Below are 20,725 nucleotides of genomic sequence, written 5' to 3'. Positions count from 1 at the left end.
GATTTAACTGTTCTTCCCTGTGTATTTCCTTGTTCAGTTATTTATATCAGTATGCACATGAGGATATTGATTTTTACACTTTGGGTTATAATTCGATACTGGTATTTGTTTTGCTGCTTAAATGGGCCGTTGGGAGCTCTTTCAGTTGGCTCCTATGTCCTGCAGACACACATCCATCTTTTTTTTCCAAGCACTTCCTTGTTCTCCGGCCCTGTGAGAAGCTGTGGCTCCCCTGCTCCGGTCCACGTCTCTAGGGCTTCCTTTTATTAGAAACCGGGGTCTGGGCCCCGGATTTGCCCACTGCTACTGCTTATAACAGGGTTTTGATCCTCTGCTTCCTGTACCTAATGCCAGGTGCTGGGAAAAGAGAGCAAGCGAGGGATTTGGCGGGACCAGGGGCCTCCTAGGGAGGGGTGACCCTGTGCGTGTTGGACGCTGTCACTTGGCGGCCTTTTAACTTTTTTAACACCGTCGTCAATACTGTGCATCCCGTGCTTGTGGTATAATGGTACTGGCAAGAAGTTATTTTTATTTTTAGAGCAAATATTGTTGGGAGCTTTTATTTACTCTCTCCAAGAGCAGCCTCATCTAGAAGAAGATGAGGGAAACCTTTTAAGCTTAAGGCTACAGTTAGAATTACTTCAGGGAGTCTTATCAGCTTTGGAAATTGTTGAACGGGATTATAGGCAACACCTTTAATTGGTGAAAGTTCAGATGAAATGTCCAGTGGCAAGTCACTTGAAGAGCACAGAGGGCTGGAGCCTTGCTTTGATCTTTTTACAGAGCTTTTGGCTTCTTTTCATTTCTTTATTATGGAACATTTCAAACATAACACAGAAGTAGAATAAAGAATATAACGAACCATCATGTGCCTGTCACCCAGCATGAGCAGCTTTAAATTTATAATGTTGTTCACGTGGGCCTTTTTCACCTGCCTGGTGGCCCCCGTTGGTTTGATATCAGTCCCGGCCATAGTATCAGTTCAGCTGAAAATGTTTCAGGAAAAAATAAAGCTGTTTTTATAAAACAGAATCATTTACGTCAAGATCAGCTGGGTGCTTGTAGAAATGCAGATTTGGGGGCCCCCAGATGCACCAGCTGAATTGGAATTCTGGAGGTTGGCCCAGAAATCTGCATTTGTAATACTTGTGTGGTAATTTCTCCAGCCGCACAACACGAAATGCTTGATCGTGCTGCACGCGCTTTCTGTCGTTCAGTCGTGCCTGACTCTCTGTGACCTCCTGAACTGTCGCCCGCCAGGCTCCTCCTCTGTGTGTGGGGCTCCCCAGGCAAGAACAGTGGAGTGGATTGCCATTCCTTCCTCTAGGGTGTCTTCCCGACCCAGGGAGTGAACCCACGTCTCCTGTGTGTCCTTGGCAGGCAGGTTCTTTCTCACTGAGCCACCTGGGAAGCCTGTCTTCTACTAGAGGCGAGATAATATCAGTTATTTAATAGGAACCTGTTAACCTGGGGAGCTTGTGAGACTCAAGGAAGGAAGAACAATTTAAAATTAAAAAATTAATGTCAACACTTAAGATCTGAAGAGATCTCTGCTCCTGATCACCGTACGTGAATATTGTTCTGAAGAATCTTCCTGTGAGAAGTTATGTGTGCTATAACCACAAAGGAATGTAAAAACTTCAGGGCAGAACACACACCACCTACCACTCCAAAGGCCTTTTTTTTCTTTTCCTCTGTAATTTTAACCCTTTCTCTGGGAGGCGGTGTAAATAATAACCTCTTTACATTTTATAAATACTCTGCATAAGTAATCAGTAAAAGAGCTGTGAGCTGGTGGCCTGACAGTCAGCTGCCAGTGCTGTGAGCTGAGTGCCTCGTGGTGCAGATGGGCCTGCCCCGGCCTGCTGGGTCTTAGCCCACTGCAGCCCAGACCAGCAGGGAAACTCGGCAGGTGGAACTCAGGATGCTCCCGGCTCCCCGGGTGACGCGTGTGCACGCCGTGTGAGAGCCCCTGGTTCTCGACCTACAGGACAGCGATGTGGTGTGATAACCATGTCATTAACACTTTACTATAAAAAAAAAAGTTTTTCTCAGCCGGATTCTTTTGGAATAGCTTCATATTTGTAGCCCATTTTATATTTTTCAACAGGTGACTGTTTTTTTAAGCTTGTTGATGTATTTTAATGTATTTGCTGTGAGTGTATTGATATGTACAAAATATGATGAGCTAAAGAAAGAAAACTCTCTCTCAGAATGCTTCAGTGTGACAACTGTGTAATGAGTTGGGTTTGATTAAGGACATCATAGACCCACACACTAGTACAGATAATTTGGGACTTTTTTTTTTTTTTTGCAACATGTATGCCTTACCTAGGAGAAAAGAATTTGATTTTAAGCATCTAGGCTAGTGATTTTTGAGAGAGAAGTTGCTCTTATCCAAAAGTGAAACCACTGTGATGTCAGTTTTAAAAACTCAGTTTTTTTTTTCCTCTCTTTGAGGTCCACGTTCAAAGTCCATTCTGAAAATGTCTTTTTTTCCCTTTTTGCTACACTGAACAGGAGGCTTGCGTTAACGTGCTGTAATTGCAGCCTTTAATTATGGTGAGTGAATCTCTAAGCCATTCTGGACTTAGAAGTCAGAGGTGGATGAGTTTGCAGTTATTCTGCACATTTAAAATATTTCCTCTGACCAACCAGTAATTGTAAAATTCTGTAGCTTCAGCTTCTTACTGTAAAACTGAAGGTTGTGATCTACTGGTTACCTCTCAGATTAGTCTCTGAATTTAAGTTTAAAGCATCTTTCACGCTGCAGATTCTTCCTCAGAACCCTCCATAAATTCAACCTGCGCTCCTTCCAGCAGGAAAAAAAAAACCTCCTTTTTCCCAGGGCTGCCTGGCAGTGTGCCTCCTGGAGCGGTTCAGCGTCAGCAGCAAGTGTTACTTTCCAAGGATGCAGCCTGCCGGTTCCGGGCCCAGAACCCCCCGCACCCTCCCCCCCCACCCCGACTCTGACTTTAGACCATTATTAAAACTCAGCGCACCCGGACACTGATTGCTGGTGAGGCACTGAAAAATAACAAACTTAACGAAAATAGTGCCCTGAGAACACTCCGCCAGAGGCCTGCTGCCAGGGTACACGCCAGAAGTCTGTAATTCAACTTGGTTTGCTTTTTAAAAAAAAAAGAAATTAACTTCAATAAAAGATCTGATAACCAGTTTTCACCATTTTTCACTCACTGTTCAAGTGAGACACTTGGTGGACTCGTCCAGGTTTGGACTTATAAAATCTTTGTGTGAGAACTTCAGAGCAGAAAGGCCAGTTCTCAGGGGAGGGAGGTGGGGCCCTGGGACGGGGAGCAGTCAGTTCAACGCCGTGGAGCCGTCAGAGCCGGACTTCATCGTGGGCTGAGGGGACCTGACGCCTGCCCGCCCAGTTCTCAGGCGCTCTGCCTCGTGCTCACAGGACCCTTTGATTAGAGTGATGCAGGTGCATGGCTGCTCCCGGTTATTTGTCCTCTGGATATTTATTTCCGTTTTTTTATCTGAAAGTCCTAGGTGAAATTCAGAGGTATCTATTGTTTAATTGACCCTTGAAATAGTAAATGTAATTCCTTATGAGTTAGGAGACTGACATGCCGACTTCCATAATAAGGCTCAGAAAAGCACATTCTTTTTTTTTTTTTTTAATTTGTTAGAACAACCACTGCTGCCTCTGAGTTGAGTTGCAGTGTTTAATTAAAGGTGATAAAAAATATTTCTGACTTGAAAGAAATCTAATCATAAACTTGTAAATACTCACTTGTGAACACGAAAAGTACTTCAGGTGCTGTGATTAAATCAGTGCTGATGAGGCCTGGACCCTGTCAGGAATCTGCTGGAGGCTGTGGATCCCAGGAAGAGTGCTGGTGAGCAGATGGCTTGTGTACGCATGGTGAAGCGTCTCGGGCAGGTGTCAGGAAACGTGCCTGGCGTCCTGGACACACCTTCCTCAGCTCTGTAAGACCAGCGCCTTGATGGGTGCCCTTGACCCTGTGCTTCCTCAGCTCTGCTTCCTCCCAGGGCTCAGGCAGCTGCAGCAGCTTCCGGGTTCTGTCCTGGACCCTCTCCTGCTTTACTTATATTAGATGATTATTTAACGTGTATATTTTTCTGTATCATAGCTTTATTCTACTTTTGAATAACTTTGTTAGTATAAGTTTTCAGTTCAGTCGCTCAGTCATGTCCAACTCTTTGCGACCCCATGGACTGCGGCACACCAGGCCTCCCTGTCCATCACGAACTCCCAGAGTTTGCTCAAACTCATGTCCATTGAATCAGTGATGCCATCCAGCCATCTCATCCTCTGTCGTCCCCTTTTCCTCCTGCCCTCAATCTTTCCCAGCATCAGGGTCTTTTCAAATGAGTCAGCTCTTCGCATCAGGTGACCAAAGTATTGGAGTTTCAGCTTCAGCATCAGTCCTTCCAATGAGTATTTCAGGACTGATTTCCTTTAGGATAGACTGGTTGGATCTCCTTGCAGTCCAAGGGCCTCCGGAGTAGTTAAAAAAAAAAAAAGTGCAAACCATTCTTTCAGTTCTTTTGCTATTGATCACCACATTTCTTTCCAAGTCACTTTTAAAATGCCGTCCTCGTCTGCTTTCTGTGCAGCTTGTGCCCCTTGTCTCCATCTGTGTCCACAGCATTGTCATTCCTGTTTGACCCTGTTTCTTTATCCCATTCCTTAAATTTTGTCCCCCCGCCCCAGCGCCTCTGTTTTCTATTCTGTTACCCCTGTGTGCTCTGTTTGTATAAGTTAATGCACGTGGATGTTTGTAAAGTGAAAGTGTTCCGGAGCTTATGATAAAAATAGCCCGGTGAGCCCCTGTCCTGTCCTTCCTCATCCCTAGTCTTTGCTCCCCCTCATCTTGCTGAAGAACTGTTCCTTGGTTTAAGTAGATACTGAGTTTCTACCGTGGAAGAAGAGAATGTATGTACCCATACACTCTTCCCCTTCTCAGCATCATTGTTTACACTTCTTGGTTAAATCAGCACTCAGCGTTCATATTTTTATGACTACAGATTATTCACAGCTGGCCCTATCGTGTTTCTGATGATTAAATTTCTCTGACATGTCTCGTGTTTCCTGGACGTTGTTGTCATTTCCTGAGTTTTTCGTGCGTGTGTCATTAGTTCGTCCCGCCCTCCTCAGCAAGAGTTGAATCTCCGCTCAGCGGCTGTGCCCGGGCCAGGCCCAGGCGGGGGCTCTGCTGCCGGGCCCTGGGCACCTGACTTCCTGCCTGCGTGCCCTCGGTTCCCCTCCCGGGATGGGAGCTTTGGGGACCTCGTCTCTGCGTTCCGGAAAGTGGCAAGGCGATGCCTTGGCGTGAGTCTTTGCCGTTCACCCCACTCACCCAGACAGGTGCTCTGCGGGTCTCTTGAATGTGGAGAGAGGGTGTGGTTCCAGAAGAATCTCGTCACACATTTTAAAAGATCCCTTTTCTTTCCCTTCTGGGACTTCTGTTGGTTCAGTGCTGGGCTCCTTGGAGTGAGTCTTGACGCTTTTTGTTCGTGTTTCATCTCTTCCTGCTTCTCTGAGGCTATCTTTGTTTTTTTCTATTACATTTTATTTCCAGGAGTTTTTCCTCCCCATCCCCTTCTAAATAGCATCTTCTCATGAGTGTAGTATCTTCTTTTATTTCTGAGGGTATTAATTATAGTTTTATATAGTTTTTTTTTTTGTTAAACCCTTGTATCGTCTGCCTCCTTCGAGTCCCCTTTTTCTCTCTCTGGGTCCGTCACTTGCTTTGACCGTTTTTCAGGAGGGTTTTCTCAGATGTCAGGTCATCTTTGAGAGCCTGCCTGTGTTGAAGAGTGAGGGGCACTGATGGGAGGTCCTCCACGACCCTTCCCCTCACACTCTGTGTCGCCCCTACCCCCACGTCCTGGGCATCCCCACCCCACTGCCCCGGAATGAGGCGTGCCTCCTGCTCCCCACTCATCTGGGCATCACCCCGTGGGAGCTCTGTGACCTGGGAGGAGCAGCTCTGCCTCTCCAAGGCTCAGCTTCTTCTCTTTAGTGTGGGGCTTCAGATAGACACCCCCACCCCAGCCACAGAAGGTTGCTGTGGGGTTGGTGAGATTAAAACAGTGCCTGGAGCATAGTAAGCACTGCTAAGTGTTAGCTGTTTTCCTAACCACCTGGGGCCAAACCACCATCATCTCTCATGTGAATTCCCTAATATGAGAATGTGTTCCCTGATTACTTGACAGTCTCCCCTGCTTTATTTTTCCACATGGCTCATCACCATCCCAGGTACTGTATGCTTTTTAATTTGCTTGTGGTCTATCTCCCTGCAGGAGAGCAGACGCCGCAAGTGCAGGGCTCCGCTCTTCCCACTTCCGTGCGTCTGAAACCTGCAGCTGTGTCTGTCCTGCAGGAGATGCTTGGTGAACACTTGCTGAATGAGCCAACATCTTGGGGGTTGGGGTCGCTTCCTGATGGGTGAACTTCACAGTTGGGTGATGGAATAGCCGTTTCCACGAGAGACATGCTGGCCCCAGGACTCCTCTGATTATCTGTAGGTCTCTTGTCTTGGGCTGGACGCCTAAGTGTCTGGAAACACCCAGTTGTATTGGGTTAAATTGTGATTAGGTTTGGTTTTCTGTATAATATAAAGACAAAAATCAGGGCATTATCAGGTAGGAGACCCTCGGTACTCTCCCCTTGATGCTCTGCAGAACCTTGTCCACTGGTGTAAGCAGTTTCCGGCTTAGTTATGAAGGTAGTGCTTTATTATGGAGAATTTTGAACATTTGTGAAAGTAGAAAAGTACAGTGAATTTTCTGTACCCCTGCCCCAGTCCATCCGTCCCTTTGGCCAGTCCAACAGCATCCAGACACCATCTGCTTCCTCTCTGAAGAGAGAAGTTTTAAACACACTTTGCCTGGAAATGTGTTTTAATTATATTGGCAAGAGTTTTAAGTTAGACCTTAGGAATTCCTGTCAGAAAGGTTCTAAGACCATTCGCTTCATCAAGGTGGTGTAGGAAATTTTAGAGAAACAGGTGGGCACGTTTTTCTAGGACGTTAAGGGTCAGCCCTGCCTGGGAGGTAAGGAGCATCTAGGTCATCTCTCATTTCCTTTTTGGCCTTCTGTGCAGAAAGCATTAGCTAAGTGTTGTGAACACAGTACTGCCATTGACTTGCCTGCACGGTGCTGCAGGCTTCAGCGGGAAGTGGCATGGAAAGCCCGAATGTCCCTTTCTCTCGACGTCAGTGGTGCACCGAAGGGAGCGGTTGTGAGGGACGAAGCCCTGGGACACTGGCCCTGCGCTTCTGCTTCTCGGACCAGTGCTGCCTGGTGGGCTGGCATCCGCGACCACAGGGAGGTCCTGACTCAGAGTGTTACAAACATCCGACACCGTGGATGACTCCGCACGTCGGCTATGCTGTCAACCTAGTTAAGGTTCTGGTTTGTAAGTGTGGCTCCTGCCGCCGTTTTCCTGTGGTGTGGGGCCTCGGCGCCTGGCGGGCGTTATCTAAACCTGGCATTCCCTTGACCAAGCCATGCCACCATGCTGCGTCGCTCTTCTGCGGTAGCCTCCGTCCTCGTCAGTGCTTTTAAAATTGGAATGAAATGAGCCTCTGGTAACAGATTTTATTGGAAACAGCTGAGAGAAACAGCAGCTTCATCTGAAATGATCTCATTCCCAGGTACTCAAAGCGCACCATGTCTGCAGCTGAGCAAAGGGGGCTGGGCTGACCTTGGAGAGCACGCCACTGATGACCACACCGCGTGGTGTGTTCTTCTGGGTGGTTGATGTCCTGGCTTCTGGGTCTTTGTGGAACCTCTGATCCATCCACATCATGTCAGCACGCTACTTGTTCAGTGCTGGGCTTCACTTTCCCTGCCTCATATTAGAGTTCATCGGAGAGAGTCTAGAGTGTTGAATGTTATTATAAATAGGTGTATTGTTAGGTTGAGAGGCCAGGAAAACCTTTAGTGACTGAAGATTCCATGTACAGGAAACCGTTGATAGATGGGTCTATAATCTTGAGGCGTTAAATAAAAATGTGTGATCTGCTCTGGTGGTCTCCATATTTTTCCTCAAGTAGTATGATGATAATTCATTCGACTTGTCTCCAGGGAGGAGAGCTACTTGTCAGGATGTTGGAAGAGGAAGATGGACTGGATGTCAGGACCGGTTTGGAAGACTGCCGGTCCTTCGCTTCCCCGAGTTCTGCCTGGTCAGTCCGGTGGGCACCAGCTTTAGTTGTCAAGTGGACACCTGAGTGTCTCACGCGTGTCTCCTGAGGGTGAGGGTGAAGAGCAGAAGGGTGATGCATGTGTGTGGCACTCACTCAAACGGCCGTTCACTGCGTTCCTGTTTTCACACCACAGCTTCCTGGGAAGCCAGCAAGGAAGGGGAAGGCAGTGGATACTTGTCTCTGATGCCGACAAGGAGGGGTCCCCTGCCAGCGGGGACGGTGTTCCTAAATCAATCCATTTACCGTGTTAGGGGCCCAGCTGAGCCCCCTCCAGCTTGGAAAGGTGACTGTATCGGAGGACCAGGCCTTTGAAGAAGTGACTGTGTTAGAAACGAGGCCGTTAGCTGCTAACCCAGTATGCCTGGGGCCCTCGCTCGAAGAGGAGGTTTGAAGCGAAGAGCCGTCGGACGCTCGCGAGCAGCCGGCCGCGGTCTGCAGGCCCCAGGGGAGGCCTTGGGAGGAGGCGGCCCCGCCGGCCTGGGGCTTGGGCTTCCAGCCTGCAGGGTGCGCGGCGGTCGCGGAAGCTGCCGGCCGTGGTGATCCGTTACGGGGTTCGGGCAGGCTGCCGCCCCGCGTTCAGACCCGCGCAGAGCTGGCGTTGCGTCTGTGAAGGCGGCCGTTGCGGTTCCCGTTCCCAGTGTCGGAGGAGGCCCCGGGGGCTCCTTGTGTGCGGGGGCCCTCCCCGCGTCCGGCGCCCATGCGGGAGAGGGGCCTCCGAGCCTCCTGCTGCCGCCGGCGGGACCGCTCTGGCGGCTTCACGGGAGAGGAGACCTGCGGAGAGCGGGGCGTGTGGGTCAGATTCTCATCACAGGAGAACGTCGGCTCCGGCAAACGCAGCTTTTAAGACATGGAAGAGTTTTGCGGCTAAACAGGCGTTGCAGAACGGACAGGTGAAGAGTGTGTGGGGAGCTGTGTGTGAGCTGAGGAGCCAGTGGAAAACTGGCGGGGGCGGGGCCCCAGGCTGTGGACTGAGAGTGTGTGGTGATGGGAGAACCCTTGCTGAGCAAGAGCACAAGGAATGCTACTTTTTGGTCTTATTGGTTTGACCCCAAAAGTCTGAATTTATCCTGTTAACCGGTAGGTCTATGATGGATTTTGGGGGAGGGGGAGAAGGTGAACTTGCAGGCTGAGGTGACAGAGGGTCCATCTGGAAGGACTGGGAGTGCCTTTGCTCCCGGTGGAGAGCCTGGCCAGGGTCTAGAGGGCCGGGACTCTGCACGGCTTGTTAAGGAGCTTGGACTTTGGGCTGATGACCCAGGAAACCCTTCTGTTGAGACAGATGAGAACACAGAGCACCCCTGGCGTCCTCCCTGGAGGCGCCCTCTCTGGCCCGCTGGTGACCTTGTGTGACACTGTCCTGACCTGTTCTCTTTCTTGCTGATTTTTTTTGTTTTCATTTAAACGTACGGCCTGCAGATGGGTTAAACCGAACACCTATCCTGAATTCATGCACCGAAGCCCTAACCTCTGATAACTCAGAGTGTGAACTGATTTACAGACGGGGTCTTACAGAGGTGACGAGGTGAAGATGAGGTTGTGAGGAGGGCTGTGGTTCAGCATGAGCGTGTCCTTGTGCACAGGGGACATTTGGACACAGAGACAGACAGGCGCAGGGGGAAGGCCGTGTAAAGATGCCAGGGAGCCGCAGGCCGCGTCCCACAGCCCCGCGGAACCAGCCCTGCCCACCCTTCATCTGGAACTTGCAGCCTCCAGAACTGTCTGTGCCAGTTGGTGCTCCGGGACAGCGTTTCCAGCAAACTAACACACGGATTGTAAATTGTTATAGCTACTTTTTTCCCCCCTATTTAAGCTTTACTTAATAGATGTGAAGAAATTATTTAATAAATGAAAAACTTCAAACATACATAAGACCAGACGGGCTACAGTGAGTTCCTGTGTACGCACCTTTCACCCAGCTTGAATCCGCTGGAGGCCAGCCTGCTTCATGCTACCCCCATCACTTTCTCTACCCTCATACTACCTTGAAGCGAATTTCAGACATAGCTAAGTGGGTCACCATCTGTAAGAGGTTAAGACTACTCTTAAGAACAGAAGCAGTGTCGCACTCTTCCCGGGAGAACTAAACCATGCTTCTCTCATGCGGTCACTTGTCAGTGCACAGATTGCCAGCTGTCTCAGTGTTGTCATTTTTTTTTTTTCTTACGGTTTTGAATCATGTTCAGATAACACCTGTACATTGTACTTTGTTGCTATGTCTTTCTTAAACTCTCTTCTAATTCCTTCTTCATCTTTCTTTCTCTCCTTGTAATCCATCAGGTTTTTCTCCTTGAGTGTTTTTCGTAACCTGAATTTTGCTGGTTATGTTCTTGTTATGGAATTCAATGCATTCCACTATTCTATTTCCTGTTAATTGGTATTTAGACCTGGAGGCTTGGTCAGATACAAGTTTGATATTTTGTTACTATTGGGTAGTTTGGTTTGGGCAGTACTTCTGTAGTGGGTGATGGTGTGTTTCTCCATCTGGAGGCACATAATGTCAGATTGTCTTTTTGAATCATTATTGTTCAGTTGCTAAGTTGTGTCCAGCTGTTTGCGATCCTATGGACTGCAGCACACCAGGCTTCCATGTCCTTCATGGTCTTCCTGTCTTCACGGTCTGTTCAGATTCACGTTCATTTAGTCAATGATGCCATCCAACCATCTCATCCTCTGTCATCCCCTTTTCCTGCCCTCAATCTTGCCAGCATCAGGTCTTTTCCAGTGAGTCAGCTCTTCACATCAGGTGGCCAAAGTATTGGAGCTTCAGCATCAGTCCTTCAAATGAATAGTCAGGGTTGATTTCCTTTAGGATTGACTGGTTTGATCACCTTGCAGTCCAAGGGACTCTCAAGAGTCTTCTCCAACACAATTCAAAAGCATTAATTTTTCGGCCCTCGGCCTTCTTTATGGTCCAACTCTCATATCTGTACATGACTACTGGGAAAACCATAGCTTTGACTATATGGACCTTTGTCAGCAAAGTGATGTCTCTGCTTTTTAATATGCTGTCTAGGTTTGTCATAGCTTTCCTTCTAAGGAACAAGAGTCTTTTAATTTCATGGCTGCAGTCACCATCCACAGTGATTTTGGAGCCCAAGAAAATAAAATCTGTCACGCTTCCAATTTTCCCCCTTCTGTTCGCCATGAAGTGATGGGACTGGATGCCATGATCTTAGTTTTTTGAATGTTGAGTTTCAAGCCAGCTTTTTCGCTCTCTTCTTTTTCTCTCTCCACATCAAGAGGCTCTTTTGCATTATTAGCTATTGGTAGTGAGTGTCCCATCATGCATAATGCTCCCTGGTGATTCAGATGGTAAAGAATCCACCTGCCAATGCAGGAGACATGGGTTCCATCCCTGGGTGGGGAATATCCCCTGGAGAAGGAAGTGGCAAGCCACTCCAGTATTCTTGCCTAGGAAACTCCATGGACAGAGGAGGCTGGTGGGCTATAGTCCATGGGTTCGAAGCAAAAGAGTCAGACATGACTTAGTGACTAAACAACAACAACCACAAAATACTATTCTTTTTGTTTTTTGTGTTTTTTTGAAACAACTATTTAAGAATGTAAACACTATTTTTAGCTAGCAGGCCATACCAGAACTAACAGTGGGCAGCATTTTGAGCTATTGGTAGTGACCAGTAGTTTCCTGACCAAACTGACCATAGTTTCCTGATTCCTTTTCTAGGCTATATATACCTGTGACATAAAAGGAAATATCCATTTGGTCTTTGTCCCCTTTTCTGGCCCAGAGTTCCTAAAGCCCTGGGCATTTCCTTACTGGGAGGAATGATAGCATCTGTTATTAATGACAAGCCCCTCCCACCACACCTGAATTTATGTTAATGAAGCGAATGTTCAGTTCAGTTCAGTCACTCAGTCGTGTCCAACTCTTTGCAACCCCATGGACTGCAGCACGCCAGGCTTCCCTGTTCATCACCAACTCCTGCAGTTTGCTTAAACTCATGTCCATCGAGTCAGTGATGCCATCCAACCATCTCATCCTCTGTCATCCCCTTCTCCTCCTGCCTTCAGTCTTTGCCAGCATCAGGGTCTTTTCCAATGTGTCAGTTCTCCGCGTCAGGTGGCCAGAGTATTGGCATTTCAGCTTCAGCATCAATCCTTTCAGTGAATATTCAGGACTGATTTCCTTTAGGGTTGACTGGTTTGACTCTCAAGTGTCTTCTCCAACACCACAGTTCCAAAGCGTTAATTCTTCAGTGCTCAGCTTTCTTTATAGTCCAACTCTCACATCCACACATGGCTACTGGAAAAACCATAGCTTTGACTAGATGGACCTTTGTTGGCAAAGCAGTAATCTCTGCTTTTTAATATGCTGTCTTGGTTGGTCATAGCTTTTCTTCTAAGGAGCAAGCATCTTTTAATTTCATGGCTGCAGTCACCATCTGCATTGATTTTGGAGCCCGAGAAAATAAAGTCTCTCACTGTCTCCATTGTTTCCCCATCTATTTGCCATGAAGTGATGGGACCGGATGCCATGATCTTCATTTTCTGAATGTTGAGTTTTAAGCCAACTTTTCACTCTCCTCTTTCACTTTCATCAAGAGGCTCTTCAGTTCTTCTTCGCTTTCTGCCATAAGGGTGGTGTGTCATCTGCGTATCTGAGGTTATTGATATTTCTCCCGGCAATCTTAATTCCAGCTTGTGAGAGTGTTGGAACGAATGTTGGCAGGTGCCTAAGTAGCTTCAGGATAGAGACTGGTGGATAGAGGAACTGTATGATTAGAGAATTTGAAGCTTCAGTCTCACCCTTTATGACTTAACCCCTGAGCAACCGAATAGTAAATAGGAGGCAGTTTTCTTTGTAAAAGCGTATCAGCTGGTAACCGAAGAGGGAGTGACAGAATGAGAAGGCCAGCACGTCGCAATCCCCTGTGGATCTTGACACTGATCATCATTTCTTTTTTATCTTTGAACCTTGAAAAATTGTAATTTAATTTGAAAATGGATTCACAGGTGACTCTTTGGTTGATTATGCATATATTCAAGTTCTGATGGGGCTTCTGGGCAGGGCTTTATAATGGTGGAATTAATGATCGGGTGGCACACTTCCCTTACTCTGAGTCATTACTGAGAAATCGTGTTCCCCAGATTACCTGTCTGTAAAACAGATAATATGCACCTACCTCTTTGAGTCTCTGAAGATTTTTAACTTATTAAATCAAGTGCTGGATAGATAACTATTAAAATGGTTTGGGAACTAAAATGAAAACTTACACCGGCTATACCTTTGAGATGCTGTGTGTTTTGCATCGGAGTCTCGGGGAGGCGTACGAAGCACCCCAAACCTCTCATTATCCTTGTTCCCAGTTTGTAATCAGCCAGGCGGCCTCGATGTGCGGAGGAGACACTCCTGTCATTATTGATGTTTTTCCTTAGGCAGTGATTGGTTTGACTTACACGTTTCTGAATGCTTCAGCCTGAGACCGTCAAAGGAAAGCTGCCTTTCTTTACAGTTCCAACCTGCTTAACTGTCACAACGAGGAACCTTCTAGGGGCCTGGTTTGTAGTCTGACCTTGGGGGCCACAGGGGATTTCCTTGTAGTTCCTCTTGTCTAGAATTTGCTTCCTCTCTGCGGTTTGTGCAAACCCAGCTCACCTTGCAGCCCACGGGAGGCTGGTTTGATTTCTTCATTTTATGCAAGTTCTTTTTTTGTGGAAGTTTTCTTTGTTGATATACAGAGCTTTTTTTCTCTCTTTTTAAATCACAATATTTTGGGTCAATCAAAAGAAAAATGCTGTCAACGAAATAGTTTTTAGAAGTGGTAAAACTGAAAATTTCTGCTCGAGGCTACCTAGTAAATTTTTCAGGTTCTTGATTTAGAATTCTCTCAGTGGGCTGGCTGACACTGAGGTGAAGTAGACTTGTGTACATTGAAGAAATCTGAGTCCAGCAGAGCAGAGGTCCCTGCAGTGTCTTTTTAAAAAATTTTAATTTATTTTTAATTAGAGGATAATTGCCTTACAATCTTGTGTTGGTTTCTGCCACGCGTCCGCATGAATCAGCCATAGGTATGTGTATGTCCCCTCCCTCTTGAACCTTCCTCCCACCTCCCACCCCATCCCACCCCTCTAGGTTGTCACAGAGTCCAGGGAGGGTTTGAGCTCCCTCCCTGCAGTGTCATAACAGAAATAAATACATTATCATGGACGGGCAAAACTCGGCATGACTAGTTATTTTTAACACGGGTATGACTTTTCATGCCTACCTGATGACTCAGAGGAGATAGTTTTATGAATCAGATCATTGAGCTGGCCCTCAGGCAGTTTTGATCAAATGTTATGATAGATGGTAATGATAAAAAGGATGAAAAGAGAGGGAAGAGTTGTTTACTGTTCACTCTGTGGAGTTTGAAGGGGAGCCCCAAAATTGTGAACTGCTCTAATTATAGTGAGAGGCTTCCATCTGAAGCACTTAGGTTAGGCTGTTTTTGAATGTTAGAAACAACGAGACGGAACAGTGTGATATTGAGGGAATTGGGGCGGAGGGGAGGGCTTTTGTCCAGTACTGTGGACCCAGTCTGGCCTGGCCACCTTCTCACCTCGTGTTCCTGGGCACGTCGGTGTCCTTGTTTGGGACACGGAGCTGGTGTCCTGATGATCAAATGAAAATAGCACTTATCCTTTGTGATATCTCAGATGTGACCAGTTATAACATTCCCTTATTTTTCTGCCGTTAAGAAAGAAGAAATGCTGCCAGTGAAAACCGCTTCCTCTCAAGTATAAAATCCCCCTGACATGTGGTGGTCTTAAACCGCAGTGGGCAAACCACGTCTTGAAGATCAGTGTGATACAGCGTATGTGCGAGCGCTTTGCCGCATAAGCCTCAGAAGTGGTCTTTGGGCCTTAGCGCACGAGTCAGGGGAGTGAGACGGTTCTGAGAGCCAGCACCAGCGAGCAGCACAGCCCAGGCTGGGCTCGGTTCCTGGAGGCCGGCCCTGCGCTCGGGCTTCTCGCTTGGCTCGCGTTCCCAGATGGACGTCAGTGTCCCTCGTGGGTGAGTTCTGTGGTCTTCCTTGTTCACGTGTGGGTTTCCCTCTGCGTTCAGTCTTGCTGGTCTAGAGCTTGCAGCTTCTGGACAACCCTTGGTTAACGGTGTTGTTTTTAGGAAGGAAGGCTGCAGTGGATTCCGAACCCCCGAACACAGCAGGTTTCACAGAGCTCTCTCTCAAATAGACCTTTTGTTGTTGGAAAAGAATTTAGTCCTGCATTGATGTGCAGGCCTCTTTGCTCTTCAGTGAAGTCATGTTATGTTCGAGAATGTGTTTTACTCACATAGGAGTGTACTCAATGTTTGTTTTCTTTTCATGTGCTGTTGTCTTGTTTAAGGAAAACGGTGGCATCGTTCCTTCACTTGTGTCCAGGCTTCCTCCTTGGTGCCTTTGAACACATAATTAGCCGTAGGTGGAAAAGTTTGTTTCTGACTTTCCCGTGGCAATCGTTTCACAATATATACGTACATCAAATTATCATGTTGTACACCTTAAACGTACACTGTGCTATATGTTGTATCTCAAAGCAGGAGAGAAAGAAAAGTATATTTCTTTGTAAAACACCAGTAGGTGAGACTGAACGATTTGCTCTAACAAAAAATAGAAAGGTTCAGAGTAAGCCTACTTGAATAAGATGATGTCTTGATAACTGAATCTGTGCTGAAAGTGAGCTGTCAGAGTCTTTATGCTCCCGACAGGGGTTGCAGGCTTCTTATTAGTGGCTCACATGCAGTGTCTACTGCAGATTCTTTTCGAAACAGCCCTCTAAAGATGTAGAAGTTATTCTGAGCTGTCCCCGCCCCCAAGCAGAAACGGGTCACAGGCCGTCGTCGCAGGTGTGTTGTGTTCGGTTTCTCTGTCATGACCGGGGCTCCCTGGAGAAGTGGCTGATTCTAAAGCCAGAAAAGGGAAAATATAAGGGGAGCCTGGAGCCTCCTGTAGCACCAGAATAAGGAAGTGTTGGAGGTTAAAAAAAAAAAAGGGGGGGGCATGTCCGAAGGACCCAGGCGTCAGCTTGAAAGAGCTCCCCGCGGGGCCAAAGCTGGAACAATCTGAGCTGCAGAATCATGAGAATAATGGCTTATCACCCGAAGTATAGAACAGAATAAATATCTATGAGTTCATAACTTTATCAATGACTGAAAAGTGCAGAAAGAGGGACGGCTCTCCTTTACAGAAGAGTCCCAAGTAATATGTGTTTAAGGACTAAGGGAAATAGAAAAACCACCATTAGAACATCACAGTGTGGAGGTTTCCAGAGACCCAGTGTGTGGGCAGAGCCTCAGCGCGTCCCCCCTGTTTATCAGTGACTGTAGTCATTTTAACCTACCCCTGCACACCCAGTAACACTGCTCCCTCCAAGAAGCACAGCTGAATGCCCCTCCCCGGGCGTGTGCCCTGGACTCCGTGACCGGCTTCTGAAGAGAGGAATGTGCAAAAGGAAGAGGAGACTGTTCACTGTGGTGGTCTCCACCAGGGACCCCAGGACCCGGCTTCACGTAACCAGTAGTGAGCTGTGCCAATATCACGTGCCCCAGATACGATGTCACGGGCAAGATGTTTCGCCCGGCCGTATTCTAGATTCTTCCCACATACTTGTAACCTCAGTCCAGTTCTGAGAAGACATCAGGCAAGTCCAGTTGAGGGATAGTCTGCAAAGTCACTGACAGATACTCTTCAGAAGCATCACAGTTTTGAAGCACGGACAGAGACATCAGAGGTTGGATGAGACTAGGGCCATGATGAGTAAATGGAACATCGGTGGCCCCGGTTGAATCCTGGCAAAGAAAAAGGGTGTTGATGGGAAAACTGGTAAAGTCCAGGTACAGTTGGGGGTTCAGCTGGTGGTGTAATATGCGTGTCGTTGTCTTAGCTCTGATAAACACGCCATGTAGGATGTTCAGGCAATGGAAGCTGGGGGAAGAGTGTACGGGTACGCTCCGCATTGTCTAACTCTGCTGTAAATCTAAAATTGTTTCGAAATCAGAAGTTAGAGAAAAAGAAGACTCTCAGCTTCTTATCCTAGGTTGGTCATCAGCTTTATCTTGAGCATTTGAGAATTATTTTATTAACTGGGATATTATTTATCCCATATTATTAATGGGATATTATTTATCCCATTTATATCTGGCAGAAAATATATTGATTCGCTTATTAAAGTCAATTTTGGAATGCCTGTGTTAACATTGTTTATTTCTCTTTCCAGGGGAGGCACCTGTTGCAGAAATTTCCATGTCTTTTGTGATCCTCTCTGTGGGCAGTTTAATGATATTAATAGTGTTAATTGCAAACTGTGTATCCTGCTGTAAGGACCCGGAAATAGACTTTAAGGTGAGCACAGATGGGAGGAACTTTTAAAGTCATCCCCTGATATGTTTATCGATAGAATAGCTGTATATCATGGTCCCTGGGGAACAGGGGTGGCAATTTTTTTTTTTTTTTCCTGAATGGGCCAGATAGTAACTGTTAAAGTGAAATAAAGAGCTGTTGTAAATAGTAAGTGCTGTGGGCCATGCAGTCTCTGTCAAGGCTGCTTAGCTCTCACCTCTGTCGTCGTGGCCACGTGAGCCCCAGACTGCATGGGAGCAAGCGGTCAGCGCTGTGCGTGGGTGAGGCGTCGCATACTCAGTGCGGTAGGCCATCTGCATCTGGCCCCCGGCGGCAGGTGCCAGCTTGGCCTTGGAGCCTCGTGGACAGTAACTGCCCGCCTGTTTTAATGGAAGTTTTGCTGAGTGAGGAATAAGGAATGGTGATTCAGTTCACTTGCTGTAAAGCCTGTGGGGAGAAGAAGGCCAGTTTTGATTCTTTTTCTAAACTTGCAAGTGCTGGTGAATTTGTGGTTGTTGAATCACTGAAGCCAGGGGAACCCCCAGTGCCTTCTGTTTGTCAGGAGCAGCATATTTCTGTTTACCTCAAGCCCTGAGCTCCCTGAGGAGCAGGAAAGAGCAGTGCTGGTAATAAAGCTGGCCCGGAGTGGGAGGTGGTGGTGGGGGGTGTGCGTGTGATAATATAGAGGTGCTGGCCTGGTAGCTTCTGGGCGGAGTCTGCTGGAAACCAGCTGGGATATCCTCTCTAGAACTTGCAGCTGGCATGCTTTAGGGCTCAGTGAAGACTTATTAAAAAGGAGTACGTAAAAGAAGGGGAAAAAGAGGGATGTGTGTGTGCAGAGAAAGTGGTCCTGCAGGTAGAGCTTTAGTGCCTGATGACAGTCGTGGGGCTGCCCATGAGCCCTGAGGACTGAGGTCAGGGTCGGGGGGAGCCTTTTCTGTGGACACATGGACCTTATCTCTCCAGCCTCACACCTGTTTCCTCTGTGTGTCCCCTTTACCTTGGGTTTGGTGGCAGCTCTGAGGATGGAAGATGTGTTGTCCCTTTGGCTGGACGCCAGCGTTACACGTGTTGCGGGGAGAGGAAGGCTGAAGGGGGCTGGAGGAAAACTCCCTAGCACGGGTCATTGTCTCTAGAAGACTCCCCGCCCAGAGGACATGAACGCCGAGGCCCTGGAATCGGTGCAGACCCGTCTGGGGGGCCCTGGTGACTGCACCACCTGGGGGCGCAGCGGCAGGCTCTCAGTCTAGCTGAGGGGCCGCGCACAGACACCTGGCCCTTTGGGGACAGACGTGAAGGCCAATCAGTGTTTCTGAAACCGAAAGCCAGTCTCTCTCTCGCCACGAGACCTCACTCTTGCCTTGAATCGTTGTCACCCCTTGACGCTCAGCGTGGGCCCAGGGCGTCCGTGACGACGCAGACTCGGAGTGTGTGTTTATCAGGCTTCCCCAGGTGACTGCTGCAGCGGCTCAGGGCCCACACTGGACAGAAGACCCCCCAGCCTCACCGTGGGAGAAGGAGGGAGCCACCGGCTAGCACTCGCGGTCTTCCTTTAGACTTGGAAGCGTGGCGCTCCAGAACCCATCGGCCCCGGAAGTCATTTACCGACCAGGAGGCTGCAGCCTGCTCAAGCCGGTGGCCTGCCGGAGCGCGTCCAGGCAGTGCAGGGCATAGCTCAGAGTGACCCAGTGTCCCCTCACGGCTCCATCGCTGTTGCTGTTAAGCTGTGTTACCTCTCTCAGGGAGTTGGTGATGGACAGGGAGGCCTGGCGTGCTATGATTCACGGGGTCGCAAAGAGTAGGACACGACTGAGCGACTGATCTGATCTGAATGGTATATCACGCACTGCCCAGGTTAGGAGTGATGGGTGAAGTCTTTTCTTAAACGAGAATCTTGAGGAATGTCCGAAGGGGAAACCAGGTGAAGCTCTTCTGTTTAGGGGTGACCTCACAGATTGGAGTGTCCTCCTCTCCCCTCCCCAGTAGACAGTGATGGTGTCCTTACGCATTTGGCAACACCTGTGACGGGTATGAGGACATAAAATGTTACATCAGTGACATCCATCCTTACACCCGGCAGCTTCTCCCGTACACGTGGTGGGGTCGAGGGGGGTGGTACAAAAGAGTTTGGTCACATAGAGGGCTGGAAGACAGTCTCGTTCGGCTTCGCCATGGCGCCTGGCGGGGTAATGCTCATTAATTATCTGAATGAGTGACCTTGATAGTTGTCTGTATCTATGTTAAATTAACACGGACACCAAGACAGGCCCAGCTCACTGAGTGATGATAGCAGGAGGCAGGGTAGCTTTCTGCTGGACAGAGTCAGTTAAAAGGGTTCCGCAGCTCGGTCGGTGCAGCCTCCATTTTAAAGTCGCCATCTTTAGGAAGCCAGGCGTTCTTAGAATGTTTACTGCACTTATGTGCCTCAGAGTTTAATACTCACCTTCGTGGTTCAGATCCTGATGGTCTTTCTATCTAGTTTAGTACGTTTATGCATTGCTACTCTTGCAAGATGAATAGGACTCACTTAAAAATATCTTTTCTGTGTCTTTGAACTGTCTTTATTTTGATTGAAACTACAAGAAACCAGAAATACATACACAATCGAAAAATAAATGTTTTTATTCAGTATGCAAAGAGATCTGTGAAAGTGAATAATAGTAGTAAAAAGAATGCCTTAAACTGACCCAGATTCAATCCCTGGGTTAGGAAGATCCCTTGGAGAAGAATACAGCAAGCCCACTCCAGTGTTCTTGCCTGGGGAATTCCACGGACAGAGGAGCCTGGCTAGCCCCAGTCCATGGGGTCATAAAGAGTTGGACATGGCTGAGTGACTAACACTTTCACTTTAAATGAGATGGATGAAACTGGAACCTATTATACAGAGTGAAGTAAGCCAGAAGGAAAAACACCAATACAGTATACTAACACATATATATGGAATTTAGAAAGATGGTAACAATAACCCTGTGTATGAGACAGCAAAAGAGACACCGATGTATAGATCAGTCTTATGGACTCTGTGGGAGAGGGAGAGGGTGGGGAGATTTGGGAGAATAGCACTGAAACATGTATAATATCATGTATGAAACAAGATGCCAGTCCAGGTTCGATGCACGGTACTGGATGCTTGGGGCTGGTGCACTGGGACGACCCAGAGGGAGGGTAGGGGAGGGAGG

The 20,725-nt window shown here is 47.8% G+C and overlaps 1 protein-coding gene across 6 annotated transcripts in view; it reads left to right on the top strand.

The window, feature by feature from the left end:
- Positions 1-20,725, top strand: part of LMTK2 (lemur tyrosine kinase 2) — a 75,611-nt gene that overhangs the window by 7,885 nt on the left and 47,001 nt on the right. For 2 of the 6 annotated variants that reach the window (XM_061402174.1, XM_061402172.1), the window contains exon 2: positions 17,425-17,549. In XM_061402174.1, the coding sequence (XP_061258158.1) occupies positions 17,425-17,549 (125 nt within the window). Of the gene's footprint in view, positions 1-8,832; positions 9,099-10,161; positions 14,239-14,907; positions 15,224-17,424; positions 17,550-17,572; positions 20,438-20,725 lie in introns of those variants that run through there. The other 4 variants (XM_061402177.1, XM_061402176.1, XM_061402175.1 and 1 more) reach the window with 4 other exon arrangements.

Source organism: Bos javanicus, chromosome 25, assembly GCF_032452875.1.
Source record: "Bos javanicus breed banteng chromosome 25, ARS-OSU_banteng_1.0, whole genome shotgun sequence".
In the NCBI taxonomy this organism is placed as follows: Eukaryota; Metazoa; Chordata; class Mammalia; order Artiodactyla; family Bovidae; genus Bos; species Bos javanicus.
The sequence above is the reverse complement of the archived record's forward strand: the minus strand, read 5'-3'. Positions and strand labels throughout refer to the sequence as shown.